The sequence below is a fragment of the Rousettus aegyptiacus genome, unplaced genomic scaffold (genome assembly GCF_014176215.1).
Source record: "Rousettus aegyptiacus isolate mRouAeg1 unplaced genomic scaffold, mRouAeg1.p scaffold_m13_p_9, whole genome shotgun sequence".
In the NCBI taxonomy this organism is placed as follows: Eukaryota; Metazoa; Chordata; class Mammalia; order Chiroptera; family Pteropodidae; genus Rousettus; species Rousettus aegyptiacus.
Window position 1 is genome coordinate 77,610,461 of NW_023416312.1, and position 14,573 is coordinate 77,625,033.

The following is a 14,573-nucleotide window of genomic DNA, read 5'->3' on the forward strand; positions in this document are numbered from 1 at the left end:
CAATCAGGATTTATTCCTGGGATACAAAGTTGATCCAGCAAATCAATTAGTGTGATACACCATATAAACAAATCGAAAGATAAAAATCGTATGACTTTATTGTTTCATTTGAAACAATCCAGCGGCCATTTCTGATGGAAACTTTCAACAATATGGAAATAGAAGTAACATGTCTCAACATAATAAAGACCATATATGACAAAACTACCACTAATATAATATTCAATGAGGAAAAATTAAAAGCATTTCTTACAATCAGGAACAAGGCAAGGATGTCCATTTTCACCACTTTTATTCAACATGGTTTTGGAAGTCCTAGCTATAGCAAGTAGACAAATAAATAAATAAAAGTCTTCTAAATTGGAAAGGAAGAAGTAAAACTGTCATTCTCGCAGATGACATTATATTATACATAGAGAACCCCAAAGATACCACCAAAAAACTATTAGAACTGATAAATGAATTCAGTAAAATAACAAGATACAAAATTAATATTCATAAATTGGTTACATTTTTATATACCAATAACAAACTACCAGGAAGACAAATTAAGAAAACAATTCAATTTACAACTGGATCAAAAAAAAACAGAGAAAAACCTAGGAATAAATCTAACCAAAGGGGTAAAAGATCTGTTTTCAGAAAATTATAAGACATTGAAAAAGAAATTGAAGAACATAAAAATAAATGGAAGCACATACTGTGCTCATGGGTAGGAAGAATCAATATCACTAAACTGGCTATACTATCCAAAGAAATCTATAGATTCAGTGCAATTACTATCAAATACCAATAGCATTTTTCACATAAGTAAAACAAATAATCTTAAAATTTATGTGGAATCACAAAATACCTCAAATAACCACAGCGATCTTGAGAAAGAACAAAGTTGGAAGTATCACACTACTGGATATCAAACCATGTAACAAGCCTATAGACAAACATAATAGAGAGCCCAGAAATAAACCTATGCCTATATGGTCATTTAATCTATGACAAAGGAGGCAAGAATACACAATGGGGTAAAGACAGTCTATCAACAAATGGTGTTGGGAAAACTGGAAAGATTCCTGCCAAAAATAAAACAAGACCACCTTCTTATACCATATAAAAGAATAAACTCAAATTGGATAAATGACTTAAATCTAAGACCCGAAACCATAAAACTCTTAGAAGAAAACATAGGCGGTCAACTCTCTGGCATTGCTCTTAGTAACATGTTTTCTGATATATCTCCTCGGGCAAAGGAAACAAAAGAAAAAAATAAACAAATGGAACTAGGTCAAACTAAAAAGTTTTTGCATAGTGAAAAAAATCAACAAAATGAAGAGACAACTGACTGAATGGGAGAAGAAATTTGTCAATGATACATCTAATAAGGGTTTAATATCCAAAATTTCTAAAGAACTCATACAACTCAAGAGTAACCCCCCCCTCCAAACAATCCAATTAAAAAATAGCTAGAGGAGCTGAATACACTTTTTCCAAAGAGGTCATACAGATGAACAACAGACATATTTAAAGATACTCAACATCAATAATCATCAGAGAAATGCAAATTAAAACCATAATGAGATATCATCTCACACCTGTCAGAATGGTCATCTTCAATAAATCAAAAAGCAATAAATGTTTGTGAGATGTAGAGAAAATGGAACCCTCGTGCATTGTTGGTGGGATTGCAAATTGATACAGCCACTATAGAAAACAGTTTGGAGGTTCCTCAAAAGATTAAAAATGAAACTACCTTATGACCCAGCAATTCCCCTGCTGAGTACTTATCCCATGAAATCAGTCTTCCATACAAAATATGAAATATTACTATTTGCAGCAACATGGACGGGGCTAGAGAGTATGCTAAGTGAAATAAGTCAGACAGAAAAAGACAAATACCATACAATTTTGCTTATATGTGGAATCTAAAGAACAAAATAAATGAACATACAAAACAAAAACAGACTCACAGGTATAGAGAACAAACTGATGGTTGCCAGATAGGAGTGCTATTGGCAGACTGAAAAAGTTGAAGTGATTAAGAAGTACAAATTGAGAGTTACAAAATAGTCACAGCGATGTGAAGTACAGTATAGGAAATATAGTCAATATTATTGGAGAACTATGTATAGTGCCAGGTGGGTACTAGACTAATCAGCAAAATCACTTTGTAAATCCTATGAATGCCTAACCACTATGCTGTTCACCTAAAATTAATGTAAAATAACATTGACTGTCAACTGTAACTGAAAAAAGTAATTCTTATGCACTAAAGTTATTTAATTGTGAACCTGCATACATATGGGCAGATACACACACATACACATAAGTATCATTGAAATAAACTTTTCTAAAATGGTATTCTTTTATTAGCTTTAGATTATATTTTCTGTTTTGTTTATTTTTGTTCTAGTACATTTCATTTTATTTTATTCCATTAAAGAAAATACTTGATTGACTCACCAAATGGATTTCACTATCAATTAAGCGGTGTGACTAGCAGTTTGAAATGCACATAGACTGTTTGCTTACCAGAGAATTATTCAGTCTTTAAAAAATCCTGGTAAGCTATAGGCACTCTTACTTTTCAAGGAATTATATAACATCTTATCAGACATATTAAAAGGGATATAACCCACAACCCATATCCAACATTAAACATATTTCATTTGTAAGTGTGAAAACTGAGTGCAGTTGTCAAGCTGAAAAAATGCTCCATTTTGCTGATATTCTGTGTTCTTTTAATATTTTGGCACCGATAAATTTATTTTTCAGGTTGCCGACCTTTTTGTAGGTCCTTGGAAAACTCATATCATTGGTGCTGTGCCTATAAAGCTGAAGGGATAAAACAGCCTTGCTTGCAGTTAATGATTAAGAATTCATGAGTGGAGAGAAATGTTGAAAGTCACTGGGATGTTGAATTGGGTACTCTGTGTGGTGGGTTGGTCACTTTAGTGAAGAGAGACAGCAGTGAAAGACATTCAGAACTCAAGAGTGGGAGGCCCAAGTTTGAATCCCTGCTCTGAACAAGACTCAAGGCAAGTCACTTGCTCTTTCTGAAATTCAGTTTCCCCCTCTGTAAAATGAAGATCATATTAATCATGCCATGCTTACCAGACAAGGATGTTATAAGGATTAAAATGAGATAATATATGTGAAAGTACTTTGCAAATTGTAAAGTACTATCTATTATTCAAATATTCAGTGGATGCTATTATTGTGGCTGCCCAGTCTGCTTAGGCTTTATGGTAGGGAAATTTATGAATATTCAAACATCATTCTCAGGGATTTTTTGTGTGCACAAAGCAACTGTAGCTTAGCACCTGTAAATATTATCGTTCCCCTGTTTCTCTCTAACACAATTCAGACAGACTCCTATGCATCGTGAACCTTTAGGAATTCTAATTCTCCCTGAAACACCACTCTTTCTTGCCACACTACTGTACTAAATAATTATATGAGTGTTGTTGTCAAACACCTTGAAGAAAAATAGAATTGTTTATAGCAGTGTTATTAAAGGCAGATGGCTGATCTGATTTTCTGAACTTTCAGGACTCCAACCACTGCAATTTAATTTAATTAAAATGAAAACCAGGCAGAATGCATTATGACATATTGATAATGTATGCCGACACAGGTGGACATTGGGATCTATTTTGATAAAAACTCATATAATGGATGCAGATCAGAGCCCCTTACCAAGCTAGTCTGTCAAATTAAATAAGCTGTCTCCAGAATTTTAACAGCACTGTGAACTTAACAATAATGATATTTTTACATTGTTTTGCAAGCAGCAGAGTCGGAAAAGAAACTAAATAATATATAATGATTTCCATACATCATACCTTATTTAGAGCTACAGAATAAAGTACTAAGGCAAAATAATTTCAAATGCTCACATGGAGCATTTAGCAGGGGAGTCTTCTGTGTTTCAGACAACAAAATCTTTAAGCTGGATAAACTAGTGACTGTGGTTTTTGTACTGCAACCCTGGGGGTGATTTTACTCTTCTTCCACTTGATCACTATTGTACTTGGATTAGTTAATTTTTTAGTTCCCATTGATACTTCTCCAAGAAAGTGGTTCATGCAACCCTCCTGCTAATTTATTCACTCTGGTATTCTCCCTCTGGTTGCAAAATCTGTTTTATTGGAAAAAAGTGGTGGGATACCCTAGGATCTCAAGTACTCGTTTTCTCATTTTGGCTGTCTCTCAATAGTCTATTTTTCTTTTGTTACACTCTAGCCCTTAGGGATCACACCAATTCCCCACAGCTGAGCTATGTATGAAACAAGAGTCCCACATTTCAAATTAAGTGGGCATTTCAACTCAGATATTCACTATTGCTTCAAATTCATCTTGTTTAAATCTGACCCCTTCATTTTCTATTACCCAGAACTGGGTGGGACAGAGCTTCATATTTAACTGGCATGTTAGGAAGAAGTGTGAGAGACATTTCTAGCCATAGTTTAAACCAAATCCTTGCTCTAACTGGGCTGTAAGAATATTGTTCAAGGTTTGTTTCCTATTGCTATTGTAACAAATTACCACAAACTTAAAGGCTTCGACAATACAGATTTATCATCTTACAATTAAAAAAATCAGCAGTCTAAAATGGTCTCATTGAGCTAAAATCAAGGTGTCAGCAGTTTGAGTTACTTCTAGAGGCTCCAAGGGAGAATCCATTTCCTTGTCTTTTTGAGCTTCTAGAGGCCACTCACATTTCTTGGTTCTTGGCTGCCTTTCCCCATTTTCAAAACTAGTAATGTTCCATCCTGCTGTGTCTTTCTTCTATAGTTATATCTTCCTCTAACTCTGACCCTCCTTTCAGCCTCCTTCTTCTACATTAGGGATCCTTGTGATGACATTTGGCCCACTCAGATAATTCAGAATAATCATTTCATGTCAAGGTTAGCTGATAAGCAACCTTAAGTCCATCTACAATCTTAATTCTCTTTTGTCATGTAACACAGTATGTTCACAGGTTCCAGGCATGGACATATTTGGGGGGTTGTGGCTATTCTTCTGCCTACCAAAAGTCTATACTAAGATTTCTGAATCTGAAGCAAATCTGAGAAGTGTCATATATAGTACAATTTTCAATATCTGATGCAAAATTAAATCTATTTCTTCTCATATGAGTTAAGTGATTATAAAACATGGCCAGGAATACAACTAAATGGTTTCTTCATGTTTAGATTTAATTATATTTATTAAGGTATCAGCATGATGGTAACAAACTTGATCCTTTTGTTTATATCCATTTATCACTTGAACTACTTATTGTCTGTTGCATTCTTAAGGTGCTTACAATTCATCTTGAGATTAATAGATTCTCCAACTTCATTATACCACTTGTTCTAATGTTTTACCATTGTCAGGAAAATTCTCTTAGTCTCCATGGATATGGAAATGGAGATTAGGTAGTAAATAAAATCTCTTTAACCATAATTAAGTTATCATATTTCCTACAAGTAATTAATCCATATTCTATTTTAAGTACCACACTTGAAATCATTTTGGCTATTTTCCTTGGGATCTTGTGAGTTTTCTTTCTTTATCCTAAAAATATTTGTCCCTTAAGTGCACATAAAACACCATGAGGAACATTTTTTCCCCCATCTTTGGGTATTTCTGAGTAAATCAACTCTCTCTTGCTTTTATTACTGTCATTAGCCTTAAAAAAACCAACAACATACATTTTGGTACTTTAATTAAGGCCATTTTCAAGTAAGAATGCTTGAGGAAGTTTTAACTAGGAACATAATTGTAGAAATAGGAAGTAAACCAACACTTGTAGGCAAACAATAGAAATGCAGGCTTCATCACTGGTGTGTATACTAGAAAGTCTGCTTTTACTTGTGGTTTAGTTGTTTATTCAATCATCCATGGCTATATTAAAAACTGAGTCATTAAGAATGCTTATATACAACAGGAGGATAATTTTTAAATATTTAGCACTGGAGGTATTTAAAAGGAAGAAATGTAACACATTTTACACATAAAGTGAGGTTGATAAAGTGGTGAATACACTGTGGAAAATTGTTTGGTGGTTCCTCAACAAGTCAAACACAGAATTACTGTATGACTCAATAATTTCACTCTTAGGTATAGTCCTAAAAGAATTGAAAACAAGTATTCAAACCAATACTCATACATGAATGGTCATAATAGCACTATTCACAATAGCCAAAAGGTGGAAACAACCCAATGTCCATTGGTTGATGAATGGATAAACAAAAAAATATGGTATACTATAAAATATAATATTATTAGTCATAAAAAGGAATGAAGTACTGATACATGCTATGACATGAGTGAGCTTTGGAAACATTATGTCAAGTGAAGAAGCCACATATAAAAAAAACACATATTGTATGATTTTATTTGAAGTATCCAGACTACATAAATCTATAGAGACAGAAAGGACATAGGGCCTGGAGGGGAAGAAGGAATGGATTGCGACTGCTAGTGTGTATGGAGTTACTTTGTGGGATAATGATAAAAATATTCTGGGATTAGATATTTATAATGGTTATACAACCTCATGAAAATACTAAAAATACTAAAAACCACTGAAAGTACCCTGCAGAGAGTACGCTTTAAATGGGTGAACTTTATGGTATGTGGAATATATTGCAATAAAGATGTTATTTAAAAAACAGTAATGTTGAACTGCCTTTATGTGAACCCTAGCAAAAAATGGCTGTTGGATATTGTCCTGGTCAGGTCTTCATGAGAGTACTATGTAAACTGCTAAGTATCATAACTTTAAAAAAAGTTTAAAAATATCAAAGCAAGACAAAACAAAAACCCAACAACCTAGCAGATGTTCTGAGAAGGGTTACAAGGAATTGGAGAACAAAGCCTTATGGAGAAAAGTTACAGGAATGTTGGCTTGTTCTAGTGACGCAAAGCCTTTAGGAAAATATCCTCAAGAAGAGACTATGAGGCTTTGAGTATACATCAGTCAAAGTCCCAGCGGTAATCAGATGTCATGCTCACAGGTGTTTCCTGCAGTGAGCTGAATAAAGGGACTATTTACAGAGATATGAGCAGGATTAAGGGAATTGACTAGAGATGGTGACCCTTCTGGGTACTGACAACACTGAGAAGCCTCTGGAGAAGAAGGAGGAGGGAATGATGATAAAGAGGACCAGAGAGAGCATGGGAATTTGAGGAGGGGCTACTGGACAGTAGCTGCCATCTTCTAATGTAGTCATTGCCAGAACTTCAGTGAAGCAGCAAGAGATAAATATTCTGACTTCTTTCTTCTTCCACTCTATAGTCTCTGGATGCATGTCACCCATTGGCTAAATCAAAAGAAAGAAAAGGAGTCCAGGCCATAGAATCCAACCTCTCAGAGAACAGAGAAGGGCAGAAAAGAAATTATGTGTGTGTTTGGCAGAAAGAGCAAATAAAGAATAACTAAAACAGAGTGCCTACCGATTATACTCACGGCTTCCTTCTTAGAGAAGCTGAGGGAACAAACATCTGCATAGGCTCCATACTTTATATCTTGGATTCCAATATGCTGACCACAGCCAAAGTGAAAACCCATACCAGTGACTAACATATTGAGTGCTTACCACATATAAAACTACCACCTCATTTAATTCTCATATCATAATAACCTATAAGTAATATTCATTTTATGATTCCATTTTATAGATGGAGAAACTGCGATATTTGGAGATTAAGTAATTTACCCAATGTTGACTAGCTAGTAGGTGGATGAAGAATGATTTGAACCCAGGGAGGGAGTCTGGATCCAGAGTTATTCTCTAAACCACTATACTCACTGGAAAAGGGATTGAGCAAGACTGCATAAGCTGGCCAGCAACCTCGGTGATAGTTAGTCTAATGGTAGAGCTCTGCCTTACAGAGGTGCTTTTGCTATTATATGGTGACTCGCCGATATAACTGGATATTTTCTCTTAGAGGAACTTGAATGCAAGATACAGAGTAAGTTACCAGACTGTGCAGTTCAAAGAGCTAAAAGAGAATGAGTGCAGTTAGTGTGGATGTAGCGATGAGTTTATTTATCAGTATAGATGAGTCACTACCGTGGGAAACAGAGGACTCTTGCTGCAAATAACCAGAGCTGTTGTAGAGTTGACAGAATAGATGCTGGTCTTCTAGAACTACAATGCATCCTGAGCAAGGCCACATTCTGGTGAGGTTTTCCTGTAAGGTAAAGCTGATTTGAATGCCTAATTATCTCAAACCAAAAAGGCCCTTTCCAAGACACATTATATTAAATTTGTCAAAAATTAATGACAAAGAAAGAATTCTCAATGCAGCCAAGGAAAAGAAGACAATAACATATATAAAAAAACATTAGATTATCATTCGACTTTTCAGTACAAACTTCACAAGCTGGGAGGGAGTACAAACAAATATACAAACTATTGAAAGAGAGAAATTATCAGCCAAGAATAATATATCCAGAAAAGTTCTCTTTTAGATATAAAGAAGAAATAAAGACCTTTTCAGACACACAAAAGCTGAGGGAATTTTCCACCACAAGGTCTGCATTACAGGAAATACTAAAGGAGGTCATTCTACCAGAAACAAAAGGACAGAAAAATATATAACTATGAGAAAAATGACTAATAGGCAGACAGAAACTGGAAAGCACAATCGTTACTAAGAACAGGGACTATAAGCTTAAATAATACATAATGGTTAAAGGTAGAAAAAAAACACTTTAAAAGGAGAAGACAACAACAGCTACTGCAACCTATAAATGAACGTACAGCATAAATAGGGATAACTTGAGACAACAAGAACAGAAAAGGGAAGGGAGTAAAGTTCCGAATCTGCAAAGGGGAGTGGAGATAAGGCATATGCAGAAGAAAATGGACTACTGTATATATACATAACTTTGCTTTATATAAACTTAATGGTATCCACACACACACAAAATCCAGAACTCAGACATATAACATAAAACAAGAAGTAACAGAGAGGAAAAACCATAAAACCCCACCAAAGTAAAATAGCAAACGATAACGCAAGTACAAAAAAATGGAAACACAGAGCTACCAGAAAACGAAAGATAAAATGGCTATAGAAAAGCCCCATATTTCAATAATTACTCTAAATGTAAATGGCCTGAACTCACCAATAAAAAGGTAAAGTAGCAGATTGTATCAAAAACAAAACCTAACCATATGCTGCCTCTAGGAGACACATCCCAGATCCAAAGACAAATATAGACTCAAAGTGAAATGGTAGAAAATGATACTCCAAGCAAATGACATTCAGAGAAAAGTGGGTGTAGACATACTTATATCTGACAAAATAGACTTTTAGATAAAGAAAGTAATGAGAGACAATGGACACTTCATAATGATAATGGGACCATATATTAAGAAGACATAACACTCCCTATTTGGATGCCTTTTATTTCTTTGTCTTGCCTGATTGCTTTAGCTAGGACTTCCAATATTATATTGAATAGTAGTGGTGATAGCAGACAGCCTTGTCTTGTTCCTGATCTTAGAGAGAAGGTTTTAGTTTTTCACAATTAAGTATGGTGTTAACTGAGGGGTTGTCATATATAGCTTTTATTATGTTGAGGCTCTTTCCTTGTACACCCATTTTATTAAGTGTTTTAATCATAAATGGATGCTGTCACTTGCCAAATGTTTTTTCTGCATCTGTTGATGTGATCATATAATTTTTATCCTTTATTTTGTTGATGTGGTGTTGATCACATTGATCAATTTGTGTACGTTCAACTATCCTTATGTCCCTAGAATGAATCTCAGTTAATCGTGGTGTATAATCTTTTTAATATATTGTTTTATTTGATTTGCTAATATTTTGTTTAGGATTTTTGCATCTGTGTTCATCAGGCTTATATTTTTCTTTTTTTGGCGTGTGCTATTTTTACCAGATTTTGGTATCAGGGTAATGTTGACCTCACACAATGAGTTAGGAAGTATTTCTTCTTCTTTACTTTTTTGGAAAAGTTTGAGAAGAACAGGTATTAAAACCACGATGTGATATCACCTGATATCGCCTGATACCTGTCAGAATGGCTATCATCAATAAATCAAAGAAGTATAAGTGTTGGCGAGGATGCATAGAAAAGGGAACCCTCATATACTGTTGGTGGGATTGCAAATTGGTACAGCCACTATGGAAAACAGTCTAGAAGTTTTTCAAAAATAAAAATAGATGTAACTTTTGACTCAGCAATTGCACTTCTGGGCATTTTTCCAAAGAAAACCAAAACAATAATTTGTAAAGATCTATGCATCCCTATATTCTTGACGGCACGATTTACAATAGTCAAGATATGGAAGCAACCTAAATGCCACCAATAGATGATTGGATAAAGAAGTTATGGTTTATATATAGAATGAGATATTATTCAGCTATTAAAAAATGAAATCTACCATTTGCAATGACATGGATGGACCTAGAGGTTATTATATTGAGTGAAGTAAGTCATACAGAGAAAGATAAATACCATGTGATTTCACTTATATGTGGACTCTAAAGAACAAAAGGAACAAACTTATCAAAAACAGACTCAGAAATATAGAGGACAATTTGGTAATGGGGAGGGGTTGGAGAGCTGGAAAAATGGGGTGAAGGATTAAAAAAGTACAAATTAGTAGTTGATAGATGGTCACAGGAATGGGGAGCATGGCATAGGGAATGCAGTTAGCATCAATGTATTGGCTAGGTGGAGAGCCAAAGGAGAGAAAGAAAAATTAGGGGGATCATTTTATAAACTACATAAATGTCTAACCAACATATGGTATACTTGAAACTAATAGAATTAAATTTAAAAAATAAAATAGAATTGAGAAACACTGGAAAAAAAATAAAGAAGACATAGAGATTGCCAAGTGACACATGAAAAGATGCTCAACTTCACTAGCGATTAGAGAAATGCAAATAAAAACCACAAGGAAATATCACCTTACACCTGTTAGAATGGCTATCATCAACAGGACAAGTAGTAACAAATGCTGGAGAGGTTGTGGAGAGAAAGAAACCCACATACACTGCTAGTGGGCATGCAAATTGGTACAGCCACTATGGAAAACAGTATGGAGGATCCTCAAAAAACTAAGAATATAGATTTACCATGTGATTCAGCAATTCCTCTGCTGGGTATTTAACCCAAAGTCTTGAAAATCCATATCTAAAAGATATTTGCACACCGTTGTTCATAGCAGCATTATTCACATTGGCCAGGACACGGAAGCAACCAAAGTGTCCTATGATAGATGATTGGCTAAAGAAGTGATGGTACATATATACAATGAAATATTACTCAGCCATAAGAAGAGATGAAATACTGCCAGTTGCAACAACATCGACGGATCTTGAGATTATCATGCTAAGCAAAATAAGTCAGACAGAAAAAGTCAAGGACCATATGACTTTACTAATATGTGGGATATAAAACTGAAAGCAACTAGCAAACATGAGAAACAGAGACTCATAGACACAGACAGTGAACACGTGGTTACCAGAGGAAAGAAGGGGAGAAGGAAGTAATTAGGGGTAACCGGGGTCAAATATTTGGTGACAGAAGGAAATTTGGTGGTGAACAAGAGTGCAATATACATATGGCTTATTATTAAATTTTAGACTTGAAACCTATTTGATTTTATTAACCGGCCACTATAATTATATTAATAAAAAATAAATAAAACTTGAGAAAAATTTAAGAAAAATAAAAATGTTGTTTGAGAGAAGTAAATATCTGAAAAACTGTAGACCCAAAGGACCTCCTATGGTCTCTGTTACCTATAAGATTCTAGTTTTTAAAACCTTGAGATAACAGAAAATCAAAAGGACTAGGATGGCAGGATGACTTTTTATTTAACCTACCAATGTAAAAATTTAGCAGAGTCTAACCATTTTAGACATAGAGGATAATTAGTGGAGATGCTTATAAGTTAAAATTTTGTATTTCTAAGTGGAAATAACAGTCTTAATATCAAATCCAAAAACATGGCCTAAAGAACGTTATATTAAAGGTCACAGTTAGAAGGCAATACTTAGTTCTGGAGATAGTTACAAGTCAGATAGTGTATGATTCCATTGGTATGCAACCGTTATGAAAGGGGAACTAAAATAATTTGAAGAAAGAATGTGTCAAAATGAAATTTTAAACAGGTCCAAAGGGAGTGTTTAAATACAAAAAAAAAGCCTTAGATCATTTAGATTGAAAAAAAAACATAATTAAAAAACTATATGCAACCAGATTTTGGTATCAGAATTATTTCAACATACCCAAAGCCTCTGCCAGGCCCCAAACCTTCTGTCCATAGATGTCAGTCTTGTTCCAAGCAAATGTATAGATGAGATTAATTGCTGCAGGAAACCACTTTTGTGTGAGTCGCCCTTCCACAGCCACTGTGAGGTGTACTTTAATCATCCCCACGGGAATGGTTGAGTGTGTCAGAAGGATCCGTAACAGGGTTTTATACCCTGGGGTGCGGCTGCTCAGGTAACTCAGCCTCACAAAGCTGGAAGGAATAGGAATCTCCTCCTGTACAACCTAAAATAAGAAAGTCAAATCGGCTCTTGTCAGTGGTCACAAGTGGATGAGGATACGACATGCTTTGTTGGCTTAGAAACATGCCAAAGGAGAGAGTTTAAAGGGATCTATATATGCCAAGGCATTTGTTCTAGAATCTTATGAGGCCTCGTGATCATAGGTTTTGTATTTTGCACTGGATTTTTATAGGGACAAGACATCCAGCCAACCTTAAGGACTGCTCTGCTTGTTTCCAAGCCAGGAAAGGCTGTGAAAAGTATAATTTCAGTTTTCCACCAGCATTCTAAAAGTTGCTTAGTAGGAGTTGGAGATCACACTGCTGAATGTCAAGCAATTCAGTGATATGGGCTCCATTAAATGGCTTTTTTCTTATATGCACCCATGTACAAAATCTTGTTTGGTGTGGTAAGCCATATGTAACAAAATCATTATTGTAATCCTTATTCAGGCTAAGCTCTCTAAGAGGAAGTTCTCCGGAAGCAGGCCCAGCAAGTGATATTTTATGACAGAGATTATGGATGTCCTGGAATTAGTCTTTACTGATGCCATCAAACTCATATTTTTTGGAGCTGTGGAATAAACCCAAGGGTCATATTTGTAATCAAATTTTGCTTACATATTTCTCTGTGCCAGGATGTACCAATAGCTGGGAATGACTTTTTCCAAGGTGGCATCTGTGACTGAGAAACAAATAACTCCCATTAACTCCTCTGCAACTTTTATGCTAAACATTGGTCCCAGGGTGAAAATGCTACTTGGCTTATTTAATTAATTGCTATTATTTGTTCATTAGCACAGATGGAGTTAAACAACCAAAAGTCATCACTAAAACTAAATCTTGTGTTCTGTGACTTTCAACTTTCAAAATACAGCTGAAGAAAAAGCCCATCTTATTTAACACATTTAAGGTGACACAGTTAGTATGAATATTTTTGTGTCCTCACTCATTTTTAGTTCACAACCCTTTTCCTTCTTCATTTCTCAAACCAGTACATATAGTAGAACTGATTGTTAAATGCACGGTATCTCATATTATCCAGGATTTCTGGCCATTCTTTTCTTTCTGAGGGCACACATCCCTTTGTCTATTTATTGTCAAATTTTTCTTCTTCTATATTAGTTATTTAATACCAAAGATGTCCATTGACTCTATATCTTAGATGGTGGCAAAAGTATAGACTCCTCGATCTACTTGAAAATTTTTGTGCTGAAAGAGACCCATACTCCTTAGTGATATCCGTGAAGGGATTGATATACCAGTCAAATGCACTCCTTAAATACTGTCTTGGTTTTTCTTCCTTTTTAAGGAAAAACAATGGAAAAGACAGGAGCAGCAACTCTTTGGACTCCTTTTCCTATAGAGCACTATTTTTTGTGAGCCTTTCTTAAGTGGTATCCTATGGGCACTGCTAATAGTTGGTGGGGAGGTTGTAATGGAAGAAAAACCGATTTGATCTTAGAATGTCCATTTACTTCTTGAGCATATTTTTTTAATGCTGGATCAGTAAAACTTATGAATCCATTTCAATGGCTTCCACATTTAACTATCATTAATGTGTTTCCATAATGAGAGAATTGTACTATGGATGTTTGCATACTTAATATTGAAGTGAAAATATTAAATGTCCAATAAGGAAACATTTCTAAGAAGCCTAAAATATAAGAGTTCAAAAACATGGGTTCTTCTAACTATAAGATTTGAATACTGAAAAGCAAAGATTTAAACAAAACTCATAGGCTTGAAAAATACCTTTACTAAATATAGCTAAACAAGAGAAATTATTGTGACTTCTAAGGACAATGACAATGGATGCAAACTTGACAGTGGAAGAAAACTAGATTTTTAAAAGAGCTTTCATTTCAGAACCACAAATAGTCCTACCTTATTGATTATACTGATATCACAATTGAACAAGCAAGTTTGTTCTTTAGAGTACAGTGTTCATTAGGTCAAGGTTTGGGATTTAATTCTCATGACGGCTAGTTCATCTTGCTTTGTTCCATGGCCACAGATAGTGCCCTATAGTCCTAGCTAACCACTTCC

At 34.8% G+C, this 14,573-nt stretch overlaps 1 protein-coding gene across 6 annotated transcripts in view; it reads right to left on the reverse strand.

Annotated features, from left to right (window-relative positions):
• Positions 1-14,573, reverse strand: part of TENM1 (teneurin transmembrane protein 1) — a 995,735-nt gene that overhangs the window by 177,166 nt on the left and 803,996 nt on the right. For all 6 annotated transcript variants that reach the window (XM_036227172.1, XM_036227175.1, XM_036227174.1 and 3 more), the window contains one exon: positions 12,262-12,529. In XM_036227172.1, the coding sequence (XP_036083065.1) occupies positions 12,262-12,529 (268 nt within the window). The remainder of the gene's footprint in view (positions 1-12,261; positions 12,530-14,573) is intronic.